This window comes from Teleopsis dalmanni, chromosome X (genome assembly GCF_002237135.1).
Source record: "Teleopsis dalmanni isolate 2A chromosome X, ASM223713v2, whole genome shotgun sequence".
NCBI classification, from domain to species: Eukaryota; Metazoa; Arthropoda; class Insecta; order Diptera; family Diopsidae; genus Teleopsis; species Teleopsis dalmanni.
In genome coordinates, this window is record NC_051848.1 from 90,670,967 (window position 1) to 90,689,503 (window position 18,537).

An 18,537-nucleotide genomic window follows, 5' to 3' on the forward strand; every position below is an offset into this window, starting at 1 on the left:
AGGCACCAAAAAGGGAAAAAAGATAAAAAGGGAAAAAAAGAGCTGACAAGAACTGAGAAGAGCAGAGAGAAAAGCAAATAGAAGAGAAGCGAAGCGAAGCAAATAAGAATAAACTCAGAACAACATAGTGCTCGTATTTTATTATGTTCGGATGAAAAATTCTGTAATAAGCAGAGCAGATTTCTATGAAAAAGCATACAGCTAAACCAGTTTTAATTAAATTAAAGAGTTATGTTTCCTTCTAACCTAGATGTTAATAACGTGCTTCTACTTTGCAATAGCAACCTTCAGAGTGGTCTTAATCTCTAAATCAATGTAGACATTTGTTAGACAGTACGATCATGAGCAGTAAATACTAGGTACAGGTTCTTTTAGCCTATTAGATGCCGAAGAATAAGAAATAATAACATATTTCGAAAACATCATAACTAATACTCAAATGTTGTCTTAAATGTTTTCTTCCTAAGCTAAAATACAATAAACTAGTTTGATCTTTAAGGAACTCGATTGATCTTTATTAAACTAGTTAATCCTTAATAAACAACTTTTGTCTGTAAAAGAGTAGTTTATTAATTTGCAAATTCATTTACTAAACGCAAATAATGTTGTGTAAAATGCCTGCCTTGTATTTTTCATCTTATTAATTAATATTTATTATTTAAAGCAAACATATTATATATTTATTATATAAGCAAACTAACCATTGTACTTCACTTCCTTTCAACGTTTCGGTTCCATTGCTGAATAATTAATTTGAATGATATCCAACAAAAAAATTAGATTTTTATTAACTGCAAATGTAATCATGGCTGTTAAGTTATTACGGTTAAAACCTTTTAGAGGCTTTAGTGTACATTAAGAATCACATCATTTGAAAGTTTAAATATTTGTAAAATAAAATGCAATATTCACCTTCAAAAATAATCCGCTTCCGGAACATAAAAAATGCAAGAGGCAGCACAGTTCGGAACATACAACATACGAACGGTAAATATTTCCAGAATGGAAAAAAATACTTAGGGATAAACAAATAAAGGAATCTAGAAAAAGAACCTCAAAACCTTAAACGTGTCGCTTAAGCTCACACGGCACTTTTTCATTCTACCAGAAAACCAGTGCAACCACGTTCCAACGAAAGCAAATAAAAACATTAAAGTTGCATTATTGTCGTTGGTATGCAAATTGCGAAACAAGTAAACTGCATCCATTGCATTTGGTGGGTGTGGGTGTCAATGTGTGCATATATATGAGGGCTTGTGTCATCCGCTACACTTTTCGGGAACTCACTAACCTTACGGAGAAAAGTACAACTATACTACGACATGAACCAATGAATATTCCATGGATTCTCAAGATACCACAATATCATATGTTTATTGTCATCAAACATCTGACCTTCTGATGCTATTGCGCTCGCTACCTCAAAAACTTGCGTGGCCTGTGGGGACAAAAATTTTCGCCGCCAAATATTACTAATTGTATGGTTACTCCGTTGAGATTTCTATATCGCATACTAACATTATGAACTTTAACAGCCATTCTTGTATTAGTCTTAAATTTTTCCTACATTACAATTTGATAAGTAAGCGTTCGTTCTAACTATTAATATTAGATCGAATTTAGTTGTTATATGAATTGATTTAAGATTATCTTTCATAAATAGTAAAGTATCTACTCTCTTAGCAGTAATCATAGCATTAAACCTGAGCTTTAACTTTTTGCTCGTTTTTTTTATGAATCATTTTCCATACAAATGAAGCAAGGAGTTTTTACGGTTTTTATCTTTTTTCCTTGAACAAGTTTTGTCTACATAGTTTTGGGTAAATGAACCCAAATAATTCATTTTTAAGTAGATGTTATTTCGATCTTTAAAATTGGTATGATACTCGATAAATCCTCCTTATAATTTTATAGTACTAGCCTTTACGTTTCCATACGAGTAAGCAAGCGGATTTCTTTTACGCCTGTCTTTGAATGCCGCTTATATCTTACGTATTTGCTCATAATACTATTAGCAACAACAACTGACCATACCAGTGTTGCAGCACTGATGTAGGTTAATATCGATTGGCAGGATCTACTTTTGCATTTCACGAGAGTCGCCGACACTGACGAAATGACTCATTGCTCGTTTTATGTCTGCCTGACTTAAAATTTAACCGCTACTAACTTGAAAACCAAACATTAACCACAAGCCTTATCGATTTAGTGACAGACAGTAATTGTTTTATTTCTCAAGTGTTGTATTTAACTTATACTACTGTAGGGAATGTATAAGTGCTAAGCACGTGTTGAATTCAGTTTAATTTAACACGTGCTTAGCCAACCCGCCCTTCTCTATATAGCAGACACTGAGCATTTTCTTCTCTCATTCTTGTGTGAAAATCTCCACTAACTCGGAAACGGATACTATATACATTCCAGCAGGAATTACTCGTCTTGGCAAAGGATTATTGATAGGATTATTGAGATCTTTTAAACGACAATGTCCGACAATTGAACGGATGTTAATTATCTTGTACGCAAGCTTTCTAAATTTCAACCCTATCTTCTAACTTATGTCACGGAATTACTGCTATCATTTGAATTACTTTATTACTGAATTCAAAATTAATATTATTCCGGAATAAAAAGAAACAACACAAGACTAATTTTACCCATAGTTACTGTATTTTTAATGTGTTAACACATTAAAGAATATCGAACTCTTGTGCACTTTTCACCAATTTATTGGCTAATTTCTCTATAACATTAAGCAATTCATAAATTTATATATCCCAGATTTATATATTCTACGTAAAAGTAACTCATATCACAATTCGTTCATAGCTTACACCTTTTTTTTGAATAAATTTTATTTGTTGACGTCATTCTGTTGTATATTTAGAGTTACTGTTATTTAAGTAATTTTGCTTATATTTGCATGCATATATGTGTGTGTGAGTGAGTGTATGCGAGTGTTTGAAAGTCGGTGTTAGTGTGTCTCTTTCAATTCGAAGGAAATTATAGTTGTCCTTGTGGAGGATACAGTAATCCTGTTGCATACTTTCCGGCGCTCATGCGGTGGTTCTGTAGGAACTAATTTTGATACAAATATATTCTCGGCTGGAGCAAATTGTCAAATAGTCACAAAATATATATGTAAGTATGTAAGGAAAGGGAAATAACAATAATGGCAAATAAAAACTAAAGTCAAAAATTTTTGATTTGCTTTTTGCATTTCGTATTCGCATTCGTTGTCTTATTAATGCTATTTTCTGCTTTTCGCTTCTTCAAACACGTTTCGCTTACATTTTTTTCGTTGCATACTTAAAGGAACATTGTCATTTATTTACCAATCTCAATCTAAAAATACATGCTAACTCCTTGCGACTTCAGCCCACATCCAAATCAAAACATGCTACTGTTTGCTACCACATCTGAGGCCTCCTACACTGCTCACTGGCATGCAACTCCTTACTTGCTGTTTCAAATATAAAAATTCTTTGGAGATTCTATTTTAACGTTTATGATACTTTGCTCTTATATATATATATATATACATATATTTTTTTTTGTTTCTTAAATATTCTTTTGAAAAGAACGACACGCTTGGCATAAACAACATAAGCAAGTAAGCACAAAAAATACCAATTCCTTATAAACTATAAAATGAAAGGACGAGACAGAAACAAGTATAGCTTAAAAATCGTTGAAAAGTCAAGTCTCCTGTTGCCAGCTTTCAAAGTCACTGCGAATATAAACAGTGACTGCACAATAGCTACATTGCAACTGTTTTTGTTGTTGTTGTTGTTGTTGTTGTTGTTGTTGTTGTTGTTGTTGTGCTAGCAACAACCAGAAAAGAGAAATGCAACAACAAAATCGGAAAACGTACACGACATGCAGACAAAGAAATGCAACAAATTATAAGAAATTTGTTCAAAACGGTTTCACACCAGGGATACACCGACACTGCTAAGGATGCAATTTAGGATGTTTTTGTTGAACTTATACTTTTTTAGCAACTCCCATATCCTATTGCAAATGCGAAAATAGATTAGCAAATACACACGAGAAAAAATATCCGTTTCAGTATTTGACGCACTCGACTCCTTTTTTATTTACTTTCTATTCCCTACAAATACACACATTTATTTTACTTTATATCGCCATCAAAGGCAATAGGATCTAATAACTTGTGTATCATATTTTAAATGGCTTTTTAGCATTTGTTTATACTTTTCCAAAGATCTCCATCTTAAAAAGATTTCAGAAATATATAATATTTAAAGTTATATATTAATAGTATAAATGTAGTATAAAATGATTACACTTTAGCGTCTTGATGCAATATGTCAAGAACAATAGAAACTTAAATAAATTTCGATATGAAACCGATGGATATGGCCGAACTAATGACTATCAAGAAGCTGAAAATTACTCCTGGAATGACATCAGCCGTGAATCGCGTAATAGAGTTCGCTATAAGAGTATGATCGAGGTCCTTTGATAGATTAGAATGACAGAATAAGGTTATAAAATTCGAGCGATAAACTGAACCAAACACTGAATATGCAGACTACAACTAAGCGACAATTGGAGTTTAGTGAATAATGGCGTTTATAATGTGAGTCCGAAGAGAGGTTCAAATAGGACAGTAACAGCTATTCTTATCAGGTCCGTTATTCATACCACTAAGGACTCAAGGGTTTAAAGATGTTATTTGGTGTTAATTAATTCAAACTTACATAGAAGCAGCCACAAATTTTTCTTTTATATTAGTAGTACTGCACCATACGAAATTTGAGCAAAATCTGTTACTTACTATATGTACATCAGCTGTTTTTGAAATTATCGGTTGAATGTTCTGCGATTGCACAACATTCCGTTGTTTAGGACATTTTTGGAAAGCATCTAACTATTGTCATTGATCAAACATTACTTGAAGTCGATTATGACAATAACAAATAATTTGCTAAACGAATTGAAAATCACACCTCAATTAACTCAATATAAGAAAAGAGTGCGGAGTGTTGGTTGAAGCGTTGACATTATTGAATTGCATTTGACCTACTTTGAAGGCGACTAAATAAATTTTAATTACTTTATAATTTGTATTGTTTCAGTTAAGAATTCCAGATAATTTTTACATAAAATTTATTCAGAGCGATATTGTTCACTTATAACGATTTATACTCTTCTCGTATGATACTCATAAACACCGACACTCGGCCCAAAAATTATGAAAATGATTAATGAATCACTCATGAGTATTACGTCACAGTCGGAAAAAATCTTCCGACTGTGAATCACAAAAATATGCATTTACATTGTTAACAACAACAACCAAAAGCACAAAAAATAACATATGTTACATTAATTTTTTGCTTAACAAACTATAGCGCTCACACGGAATTTTTACGAGTGCTACAACTGATCGAGTCATTCAAGTCAATCATTTTCGATGCATATAATCATACTTACCCGAGTATTTGCTATGATTCATGAATTATTAGCCACTTATGCTACTTATAAATGTGTACGCATTCTTGTGAAGCTGATTCATTAGCACCGGCATTCTTTAACGAATATACTTATGAATTATTTCTGTGGCGAATGTGAATGCGTATAAGTAATATATGAGAAAAACACTTAGATATACACATTTGGTTTTTTGTTAGTGTACTCTGTACACTAACTCTGTACTCTCGTTGCAGTTCTCTGGTAGACATCTATCGGATGGTTTTTTAGCTGCATGAGAACTTAAAATGATAATATAAGCCAGAAATATTATTCGAAAATTTTTTTCTATTATAATCTGGTAATCTGGTAGGGCATTTTTTTTAAATACGATTTCCGGGATATATCCGCCGTGGTTAGGAATTGCATGGTTCACTCGATCGTTTTATTTTAGACAATTTTATGCAATAAATGTGACCACATGACCTCTATGCTCTACCTCCTCCATGCTCCTCTACCTCTATCCAATGCTTCAAGAATTCTTGATTTGTCGGCATAAACCAATGACTTTACATAGCCCCATAAAAAATAATCGAGTGGTGTTTAATTACATGAAAAAGGGGGCCAGTTAATGCGACCGCCCCGTTAACAATATATCGATTGTTAAACGCACTGTATGTTAACTTGCACCGTCTTGATGGAACCAAATGTCATTGTGATTAATTTTTGACAACAAAAATTCAGTCAGCATGACTCGATAGCGCTCGCCATTAACCGTAATGGCAGCTTCTTCCTCATTTTGAAAGAAATAAGGACCGATGATGGCACTAGCGTGTAAACCGCACCAAGCAGGCAATTTTAATGAATGTTATGGTGATTCGTTAACGGCTTGAGTATTATCTTCTCTCCATATAAGGCAATTTTGCTTATTGACGTAGCCGTTATGTCGACTATAAAATGGTCGAAGTGCTCTATGAACTTCACGAACAGATTTATTTTTTTCAAAGTCAATTTTTTTAAAATAAACGATTTATGATGAGTTGTCAAACCTTACTGAACAGAAACGTCAACACAGTTTGACCTTGTCAGCACGGTTGCCACTTATGGTACTTTAGTACCAAAATTGGTACTTTTTTTCCGTTTGGTACTCTGGTACTCATGTTCAAAAAATGGTACATTTTCGGCGACCCAACTTTATTGTGGATATTGTATTGTTTTATACTTTTTGTACATTTTATATAAATTGTATTTTCTTATAAAAAGACAATAGAAAAATTTTGGACCTTTTTTTACAGAAATGGTACCTTTTTAAACCAATTTTGGTACAGAAAAAAATTTTCAAGTGGCAACCGTGCTTGTCAGCTGTCAAACCATAGTTATCGATATCGATAGTTCTCATACAGCTACAAAAAACATCCGCTATTATCATATTATCATCAAATTATTTTAAATGAAAACAATAAAAGAAATAGCTCTAATAAGAAATGACTAATCTACTATTAGCCAATACAAATTCGAAGTTGCGAAAGACTTTGTTTATTTGAGGACCAGTGCAAATATTAAAAATTATGTCATCCTAGACACTTAACTAAGAGTCATTCTTGTCAATAAATAACACTTTGAGCAAAGTAAACAATTAGGGAGATTACGCCCTATAAATTCCTTTTCACTACTGTCCTGCTGTTTGGTGCAATTGCATAAATTGGCCGCAACGGTCGTAAGTCATCCTTACAAGTCATCCATATACAGAAGCCTCCTCCAGCCAGCCTGATCGATGGCTTGTTTTCGCCAGTTGGTATAACCGTGTTCCTTCAGCGAAGATACCAACTTTCTCTACAGCTTTTCTCACTAGCAGGTACCGAGTGTATGGTGTAATACTTGACAAAATTACAAACAGTTCTAGAAATTCATCATAAGCGCTGGGAAATTAAATTCTTTGAAGATTTAATCGTCCCGTACTTGTTACCAATAACTATAGAATAGATGAAATAATTAATAAAATGAGTTATACAGTGGCATTGTCTATATAGCATATGAAAATTCAACACCTTTACTTAATAGAGCATATCGTTTAAGTGTTGTTCCTAAACCGTTGCCAGTAAACGTGGTAGAGAAGTAAATTTCAATGAAAGGCTTAAGCGACATACCTATAGTCTGATATCGCTCTGTACTACCAATTGTGTTATTAAGAAAAAAAGAATTTGAAGAAGCTGCATACAACAAAGAATATAAAAGGTATTCTCCCTCTGTTCCTTGAGACGATATTTTTTTAGATGATTTGAAGCATTTGGCACTTTTTAAAACACCGATAAAAATATGTGTATTGGAAAGAAATAACAATATTTAATTAATTCAATACTTTAGAAAACACATTCAGAACTAGATGTCTTCTTGTTGTTTCAAAGAAAACAATAAGTAAGTCCTAATCCCTGCAATCTCTCATGATTTGTACAATTTTAAGTAAATTTACAAAAATCTTTGAGCAAATGAATTAAATCGTGAGTTAAGAATTTCTTCCTCAAACAAGATTAAGAATGCAACAAGATGACCTAAGCGTCTTCTTAGCTTCTGCTGTTGCATTACTCGAAGAATTTTGATGCAATCTTGTGTTCATATCCTCTTTATCCTTTTCTGTTTGGTTTATTGTAGTTTAGTACTGAGCTTTTTATTGTTTATTTTATACTAAAACTTTTATTGTATTCACTCCTTTTTTTTATATTTCGGAACAATTTTCAAGAGTTTTCATTTTCTAATGCATGACTTGCTTTCGTGCCTTAGTGCACTGGACGCAATACTTGCAGAAAGTTTTCGTTTCCTCGATTCTCTACCATTTGTTGCACTTTAGAACTGTATAAACTTCTACATTTTGCAGTGGATTTGTGCCTTTTTTCTTTCATTTTTATAAATATTTTTATGCTTTTCATTCTTTGCGGTCATTTGTAAACCACATGTTGCGGTCGAATGCATGATGTGCCGTAAAGTATGCCAACGGCATTTTAAAATTTCATGCAAACAACAAACCAAAGCAATTCTTTGCATATATGTATGCAACTGCGCTCTATATAAAAACCACATAAGCTAAATAATAATTTCAATTTCAAATGATCCACTGTGCCCGCTCTACTTCCTTCTCCTTATTTCACTTCCTGAAACCCAATTAATGGCTTAACATTTAAAAATCTCTGCACATCTGAGTGTTTAAAATTAGTCCTTCGCAAATAAATAATGAAACAACTTACAACATCCGCTGTTTGGTTAAACTAACAACAAAAGCCCAACTATTTCCAGCCGCAATAAAAGCAGCAGTTTACGAGCCTGTACGAGTACAAAATGCAACCGGAAGCGCTGTCACTACTTCAGCTACTTAGTGAGCTGATTCTACGCCCAAAATTATGCTATGCAAATGTGCTAATGCCTCTGTTTGTGTTTTGTTTTATTATGCATTCTAAGCGTCTTTCTTTTCGGTGTTGCGTTGTATTTATTTTGTTTGTACTATATGTTTGTATTTATGTACTTACACCCGCATTAGCAGTCAAGTAGCAAATACAGTAGGAGATACTAATGCAGATTCAGATACACGAAAATGTAATAAACTTCCTCTATTAAAATCACTAACAATGAGTTTGCATTTGTGTCAACTCATAGCAAGTCAAGCTACGGAAAATGTCCTCCCATTCGCTTTCAACTGCATTTTAAATTGTTGCCAGCACTGTCATAGCTACTCCTATTACATTCGTAGTTAGTTTACTTAGGATGCAACTATTTTTGTGTACATTTCTTATGCTCAGTAAATCGAAAAAAGGACACAAAAAAGGTAAATAATTCGAAATTGTTAAATGCAAAGTATAGAAATACCAACAGAGTTGAGTAAGTGAATGCACCGCACACTCTCCTCTTTGGCTCTTTGGCAACATTTAAATAGTCTAAACTTGACTCAGTTAAGGAACTAGATTTGCTTTATTGTAGCCATATCCATATGTGCTTAAAAGTTTTTATTATCTTCTTAACATAACAGAAAAATGTACTTCTCAAGTAATAAAAATGCCGGCAGCAAGTTGATTCGAATATATTTAAATTAAATGTAAATTGCTTAATGTCTGAGGTTGCATACCCATGAAATGAGATGAAAGTTTTTTTCTTAATTGTATCTTGTGGGAAGAAAATTTATTTATATTGCCCCGATGCATTAAGGGATTGCCATAAGAGTTTAGAGTTTACTTTAATATATTTAAATAAAGCAGGTGAATTAGTCTAACAGATACATAAATTAGAACTATGTATGTGTAATGTATAAATATAGAAATTTAGATTTCCAAACCGCAAATTTTTACATAAAGAAATTTAAAGTTTAATAACAAACTTTTTTACCCGTTCATTCATACGGGACATGTGGAGATGTCTGACTTTCATTAAACACACACCTTGGTAGTGAGATGATGAATACTCGACACTATGTAGGGTAAGCTGGAAACAAAATAATACTCGCCGACCAGAACAAGCAAACACCAGTACAACGGTATAGAAAATGATCCTTTCACCAATTTGCATTAGACAAATTAACGATCTATCTTCTTGTAACTCATCGTGCTGCAAAATCGCGAGCAGAAGTTTAAGAAACCTAGTCTATAGTTTTTTGACGTGAATACCTGTCATGTTCTTAATATACGTATTAGTAAAAAGCAGCCATTAAATCCTCCATTAAAATTCCAATGAATACCGTAGATATCAATTGAAACTACTTGTTTGTATACAGTTCACTTTTGTGGAGGAAGCGAGGCCGTTCAACTATCGCTACTGTTTGGGTCATAGCAGCCGCTTGTAAAATAAGCACCACATCTAATAAAAGTAATAGATACAGTGATTCTACGTGCGTAACTTTCATCGTGGATCTAAATTGGTCAGGACTGCCGAAGTTGTGAACGCTGATCTTTGTACTACCAGATTTATACCACCAGTCGGGTGCCGCAAGTGGAACTTACTCTCCATCATTTATATTTCAAACAATACGCAGTGGTGTCCACTGTTTTTCGTCGCTCCTTACGACAGGCACACCTTACCTCGGAAATATTTTAACCCGTTTTCCGCGGCTAAAAAAGCATATATATGTGGAGTATGTTTATGCAACAAGCCAGTGATAACAACATAACTTTTTTGCCGCGACTACAAAAGTGTCAGTCGCTTCCTGATGCTCAGCAAGAACGGTCAAGTGAAACACTGCTATCAAACATCAATATATTAAAATTCATTTGATAAAACAATAAAATCCCACATATATATAATTAAATTTGTTTTAAATAGTTTTGTATTTGAGTAATATTAAGTTTCATTTTACTGTAGTCACCAAATATCAAAACTCAACAAAAAAAATTTTTTAAAAAGGAAGAAGTTTTTCTAAAGAGCAATAGATTCTGAAGTATAAGAAACTTTTGAATCTAATATAGAGTCGTTTTAGTGATTAAAAAATGTACAAGTTTTTGAATTTTATTTGGAAAGCTTTTTTCCAAAAATTTCCAAAGTGACTATAGCTACTTGAAGTATGCTTTCATATTTTACCATGTATTCTGCATATTTGTTTCGTGTTCCAAATATTTCTTAGCATCACTTTTAGTCTTTTACACATCTATATACCAACAATCGTGTCTTCTTTCAAAGAAGAATCATCATCTAATTAACATCTCTCTTCATTCTGACAGATATTAATCTACAGAATTCAATTCAGTGACCCAAAAACTTAAGGAAAAACATAGACGATAAAATTATAATATCTTATATGTCTTATAAGTTTTTTAAGTCGACAATGTCTCCTTTAGTGTGTTTCGAACATTTCAGCACACTTAATATACCATTTGCACATTGGATAAGTGAAAATTTTAATAGTACTAGTTTATTTATAAATTATTTTTTCTTGTCAACAATTATTTTATTCAAGGTAATAAAATGTTTACATAGTCCACCGCATAATCTAATTTTATTGTTCATATCAGTGAACATAGTCGTTTACCTACATAATATATTTATGTATATTGTACATATAAAAGTGTATCAATTTTGTACAGAACACCCATCACTTTTTATTACACAAAACACATTAGTCGGTTAAATTTTAACGATAATCAGAGGGATCATTTATTTATGATGGCCTATTTTATTGCAGTATAGAATATTCTAATAGATTTAAACATTTCTAACCTAAAATGCTCTTCAAAGGGAAGTAATATATCCAACAAAGATCCTCTTTAAAGTAAGCTCTCAATACGATAAGCTCATTTATACACAGCACAATGAGAAGGCAGATGTGAAGTACTTGAATGAATTGTTAAAGGAAATCTTCAATATTCTAGTATGGTTAGAGCAGACCCGTAAGAATCGTTTACATAACACGGATATTCGTATGAGTGATTCCAATGAGAACACACAATACTACAATGTTTTAAATTCTTGCATTCATTTGAAATATTTTTTATTAAATCAAAGCCATTCAATTAAATTAAGGCAGACCATTAATTTTTTTAATATTCCTCTCTACAAACGGGAGTTGTGTTCAAATATATCTTCAAAATATTTAGTTACATAAACAAAGTGCAATGTCACTTAAAGTACTTGACTATATATCTTCAATCTAAACATAACTATTTTAAAAGTAGTTTGACCAAGCGCAAATACATTATGTCAAATATTATGTTTTGCCAATTTAAAATTAATTTTATTTAGAATTCTTTGATTTCGCTGTACCAAATCCTGAATTCATCGGTGTAATCTGACCACCAAATCATCAAACCAATTATAATAGTCTTTTATATAAATTCATATAATATTCAAGTATTAAGCTAATTTACCTTTTAAGTACATGCGGTGTCATGCTATATCCTTAGATACTTAAAAATTCTTATAGGTACATTCACCTCACTTATCTTATTTATATGTTTAACTCTACAAATAAAATAACAAGTATCTTACTAACTGCAAATAGAGAAGACAAGAGTAAAATATAAATTTTGACCTGTCATTATCTGAAATTATGAAATTAGATGTTGCATCCAGTGATAACTCCAAAATCTGTGATAACAAGAAGAGAGAAAACACCAATAAACAACTCTTCTGTTCTTGTCTAGAACATAATAAGAAAATTAATGGCTCTATAATACTTAGAATGAATTGAAGATGCTACTATTTCACAACATTTTGTATTGCACTTTAACGACTATATCAGCTAACTAAAATTATTATTTAATAATTATTATTTAATAGTATCGACAATACTCAAAACAGCTATATGATCAACCAAAACCTCAATCAATAATTAAAATAATTAAAAAATTTTGTTGTTGTAGTTTATTATGGTTCGAAACCTCTCAACTTTTTGTAGTATTTTTAGTAAGATTTATCTAGTTCTATGTTACGAATACTAAACGTCGAAAAATATATTAATATCAATCTGAACGAAAATAAGGGTTAAACATAATAAACAATACTGCATAATAATGCATAATAATTATTGATACTAATAAGACCATCATTTGAAGACACCATTATTGGACACACTATGTAAAACGTATACGATATAATTATGTGAGACAAGAAAAAAATTATCTATCAGTGAGGAAGGAAAACCTCTTTGACAAACCAATCATTAGTAGGGATCAAACAGCGTTTGATCCCTATGTTAGGGACGCCTGAAACACGATTGGAAAACGTAAACCCTTCGGAAGGCAACGGGAAACCACCGAAATATATATCCCTAGAAACACCGCATTTCAAAAACCATATGAGCAAGATGAGAGACAACATAGAATCACGGCCCTCAGTCTCCGGCAATACGAGGGTGCTAAGAATCCCCGGAGGTAAAACAAATCATAAACTTAAGATTGGAACATGGAATGTGCGCAGTTTATACGAAGCAAGTAAACTGGCCAATACCATTAACGAAATGAAACATATGGAAATAGACATTTTAGGAATAAGCGAAACTTGACGGCCTGATTCTGGCCAATTAATATCAAACGAATATAAGATTTTTTATTCGGAAAATAACACCCCACTGCATAGAAACGGCGTGGGAATAATAATTTCGAAAAGAATGATTAACGCAGCTACTGAATTTGTACCTTACTCTGACAGAATAATGTTACTGAAATTTTAAACTAAACCAATCAATCTAAATGTAATTCAAGTTTACGCACCAACCGCTGATAAAAGAGATGAAGAAATGGAAGATTTTTATAATGAATTGCTGCAAGTCACCAACTTAGTGAAATCACAAGAAATGACTATGATTATAGGAGATTTTAATTCAAAAGTTGGCAATCAGAAAACAGAAAATATAGTAAGGCCATATGTTCTTGGTAATAGAAATGATCGCGGAGACCATCTGGTTCAATTTTACCAAGAAACAAAGTGTAAAATTATGAACGCATGCTACTGTCTACCTGCACGAAGATTGTATACTTCGAAGTCTCCCCAAGACAACTCGGTTCAGATAATTGGAAGTCAGATAGATTACATTTTAGGTAATCAGCGTTTTAATACGTCCATTACAAAAATAAATACATATCCAGGAGCGGATGTAAATACTGACCATAATTTACTACTTGCTCATATAAGAATCAAGCTGGCAAAAATCAGAAGAAATAATGTATTTAATCGATTGAATCTAAAAAATCTTAAAGATGAAAACATACGAAACGAATTATCATCGGAAATTAATAGAAGTGTACAAATTATACAAGGTAATGAATCTGATGTCCAATACACAAACACTAGTTGGAATCAAGCAGTCATGACGATAAAAGAGGTTACCACAGAAAAATTGAAATATAAACCCAAAAACCCGTGGATGACTGAAAAAATATTTGATCTAATGAATCAAGGAAGAAGGTTTAGGAATAAAAACCGACAAGACTACAATCGCTTACATAGTATTATAAAAACTAAAATACGGCAGGCTAAAATATCATGGTTTAATAACGAATGTTGTGAGATAGAAAAACTCCAAAGAGCTCATGACGATTTTAATGTTCATAAAAAACTCAAAGAAGCAAGTGGCGTATACCGCAAATATCATGCTTCATACATGATAGACAAGCAGAACAGAATAATAAGCTCAGCGCCTGAACTTTCACTTATGTGGAAGCAATATATTGAACAGCAGTTTTGTGATAGCAGAAGAGAACCAATACATAATATAAGAAACTTAACAAGTATGTCTGGACCAAAGATAAGCAAATCAGAGATCTTAAAGACAATGAAATCTTTAAAAAATAACACTTCGTTCAATAATGTGTGTGACTGACACATAGATGGCGGCACTAATACTAAATAAATATTTTTTTTCGAAAGTGGCAACCTTTTTAGTGTCACCTTTTTACTGTCAAAATCATATGTTAATCCGACCATTTGTTTACAAGTTACAGTGCTTTAAAGGACGCTACTTTTGAGTTTTCGGCAGTCTGCTGAGTGGCATGCAGCCGGTGAAAGCCACCCAAAGCGACCAAAGACGCAGCAGTTGGCTGGCAAGGTTATGGCGTCTGTATTTTGGGATGCGCATGGAATAATATTCATCGACTATCTCCAGAAGGGGAAGACCATCAACAGCGACTATTATATAGCGTTATTGGAGCGTTTGAAAGACGAAATCGCAAAGAAACGGCCTCATATGGCGAAGAAAACAGTTTTGTTCCACCAAGACAATGCACCGTGTCACAAGTCGATTAAAACGCATCTACCGTATTCTCCAGATCTATTCTCCAGCCCCCAGCGACTACTGGCTCTTCGCAGACATCAAAAAGATGCTCCGTGGTAAGAGATTTGGCTCAAATGATGAAGTAATCGCCGAAACTATGATTAAGTTAGAGGCTTTCAAAATGTAGTGTTATCGCCGTCTATTGAAAATACCTTGGACTGATAGAGTTACCAACAAAGAAGTACTCAGAAGAATGCAGCAAGAAAGAGAACTGCTTAAAACCATGAAAAAAAGGAAAGTAGCATACTTGGGACACATAATAAGTGCACCCAAATATGAAGTACTGCAACTTATACTTCAAGGCCGTATATAAGGTCGCAGAGGCGTTGGGCGGAAAGAACTCTCATGGTTAAGGAATATCCGCACCTAGACAGGACTTCGAACTATTGGCGAACTGATACACTCTGCGCGGTCGAGAGTACTTTACACAGCGATAGTAAACAACATATAATGAAACGCTTTCTGAATTCTGTATAGATTGTAATTTAGTTTAGTTTAAAATGATGTAGTTAAATGTTACCAGTTAAGATTAATTATAAGTATTATTAAAGAAAAATTGTAGTGTTAAAAATTTAAATTGAAATTATGTACACAAAAAAAAAAAACAAAACTTATTGTCAATAAATGCGACCACTGACACTCAAAGTGAGTAGGCAGTCTAAGAAGAAGAAAATATATGTTGGCGCCTTTAAAGAAATTATTACTGAGTGCATTTTAGCCATGATATTGTTTGATTTAGGCAAGACCTTCAAGTTCTACTTTTCTTATAACTGCAATCGAATCTAAAAACCTTCATCCTTTCAGCTTCGAAAAGTAACATGAGGCTATTTCATATGAGTACGAGGCTTGGTTAGATAGAATATATCTCAAACTGTATCGTCATGTTAATGATATATGTAAATAAATTTCACAACGTACTCCATCCTTGTTTATGGCAAAGTTACACTAATCATTTTTCAAATATTCTCCAACAATTACAAAAACAAATAATGCGATTTAGTTAAGCGTAAATGTGAGTGCAATTATTTCTGACTCCATTTCTAATGAAAAATAAATACAAACAAACTACTTGTTGTGTTTATATCTATTAAAATTTAATGCATGTTTGTAAAAGAAACTCATAAAAATGTATATTCGCGTTTACCTCTTTGTAAATGGAGAAACCGTCCGCCATGCCCACCGATAGTAAGCAGATTGCTGTCATGGCTTGCAAACAAGATTCCAGTTCGTAGATGTTCTGATCATAGACGATTTCGGCGAGTTCATAAATACGAAAAGCAAATACGAGAATTTCCACACCTACGCTGACGTAGAGAAATTCTGAAAAAAAATATTAATAATTATTATGGAACCTGTAATTTTCTCTCGGTATCTCTCGTAAGATATCTTAAATTTGCTAATTAAGGTGATTAATTAAAATTTGTTTGTGTGGTTACTTACCAACTTTTTTCTTCAACTCAACAATCCGATGGAATACAATTAAAAGAATGGTTAGTAAAATGGCACACAGTGCATTCCAGAGCATTGATACGCCGATAACAACTACAATACGATCAGTTTCTATTTCATTATTCCCCACTTGCTCCTGTTGTTGATGCCGTTGCTGTACTTCGTTTATGACAGGTTCTTTGTTAGTACCTGAAATTCCATCGTATCTATTTATAATTCCGCCATTGCGACCAACTGCTGGCTCAGATAACAAGGCACGGGCTAGTTCTAATGTGTTGATAGTCAGGAGTAGTAGTAATAAAGGTGCACGCAAATTATGATATATTAGCAATGTTCGATGACTCCTGCAAAACAAAAGAACATGAAAATCGATAAACTGAACGGAATGTCACACACTCTGATTGTTTGCACAACAATCCGATACTGTAAAATAATTTTAATGGAAAATACAAGAAAAATCTACAAATAACGGTTGAGATATGACTTTAAATTGATTACTGGATTATGTAGACATCTCTAAATAAAAAGCAATAACAACATACGAACCTTTCTGACGTTTCTTTGTAGTATTCTGAAACGACTTTTGAAATTTTAAATGATAATGTATTTGAATAATGTATTTTTGAGTTCACTGGAACTTTTGTCATAAAGAAGATGGCTTAATGGAGAGTGACAAATATTGGTCTGTCTAGTTACAGAAGGGTACATAGATATATAAACTCTCTTGTATACCGAACATTTGTAAAGACATTATTGAAACTTCGGAAACTTAGTGAATAGTTACGAATATGGGTAGAATTATCTAGTTACAGAAGGCGATATACGAGTATAAACTATCTTGCGTCCCAACCAATATCAAAGACATTAACAGAATTCGGATAGATACGTGCATCTTTTAAAGGAATTCATAATTAGATGATGTCATTGGCTGCGTGAATAGAACTTATGCATGTATCTTACCTGAAACGTTACCTCTGGAAAAATTTCATATTTCCGACTATTTGATTTGAAAAAATGACCCTTTTTTTTAAAAGCAAATGCTTCTATAGATACACAGGTAGTTCTATTTGGTTATTGGCTTAAAAAAAAATTATTGTTTCCAATTTTAAAATGTTACTTGATTTGAAAGTTTGTTTTACTGTTTATTCGCAAAAAACTCAAAGAGATTATACAGGATATATACAGATTGCTGCTTGACAATCTGCATTAATATAAATAATTGTAGGTTTCACTATATACGCTTGAAGAAATTCCAGATCCAGATATTAACAGTTTGAATCTCTGTTTTCAGATTGCCAAACATCAATCTATATTGAGAATAAAATATCTTCGATATTTTTTGTGGACAATTATGGTGCGATGCAATTACCATCAAATCAATCTTGAGTGGTGCATTCCGGTTAACTGATTATGCTATAACTTATAATAATAAGAAACTCTAGTTTAAAATCGCTAAAGTTCGCGCTGAGAGAATTTCAAAAAAACTAATCATGTTAGGACAAAAATGAAAATAAAACTTCAATAATAAAATTAAATATGAGAATAAAGTATTAGTGTTGCTGTTAAGCTAGACTTACTTTGTATAGGGACAAAGAAGCTTTATTAAATTTTTTAGAAGGGTTTTCGAATAACAAAGAAAGAAATAAAGTACAAACACAAAAATTTATTTTTAATTTTATTGAAATTTGGCTGACCATACAACGCTGTTTCGAGTATTGCCAAGTACTCTTCATCAGTGGTCTTTGGGAATAATCGAATTTTATTTAATTAGTTTATAGTCCGTATATAATTTGTTTGGACTGCAAGTGCCAGGCTTAGAACTAGTGCCTGTCAAATTAGAAGCGATGACTAATCGTGTTTATCCACAAGAAGCCAAGGCTGCACAAACTTTCAATGCTCAAGTTCCAGGT

The 18,537-nt window shown here is 32.7% G+C and overlaps 1 protein-coding gene across 4 annotated transcripts in view; it reads right to left on the bottom strand.

Moving 5' to 3' along the window:
- The window catches only part of LOC119687166 (ATP-binding cassette sub-family C member Sur), a 151,291-nt gene that overhangs the window by 113,853 nt on the left and 18,901 nt on the right, over positions 1 to 18,537 (bottom strand). For all 4 annotated transcript variants that reach the window (XM_038101381.1, XM_038101380.1, XM_038101382.1 and 1 more), the window contains exons 2-3: positions 16,619 to 16,971; positions 16,323 to 16,498 (exon numbers count right to left, since the gene is read on the bottom strand). In XM_038101381.1, coding sequence (XP_037957309.1) covers positions 16,323 to 16,498; positions 16,619 to 16,971 — 529 coding nt within the window. The remainder of the gene's footprint in view (positions 1 to 16,322; positions 16,499 to 16,618; positions 16,972 to 18,537) is intronic.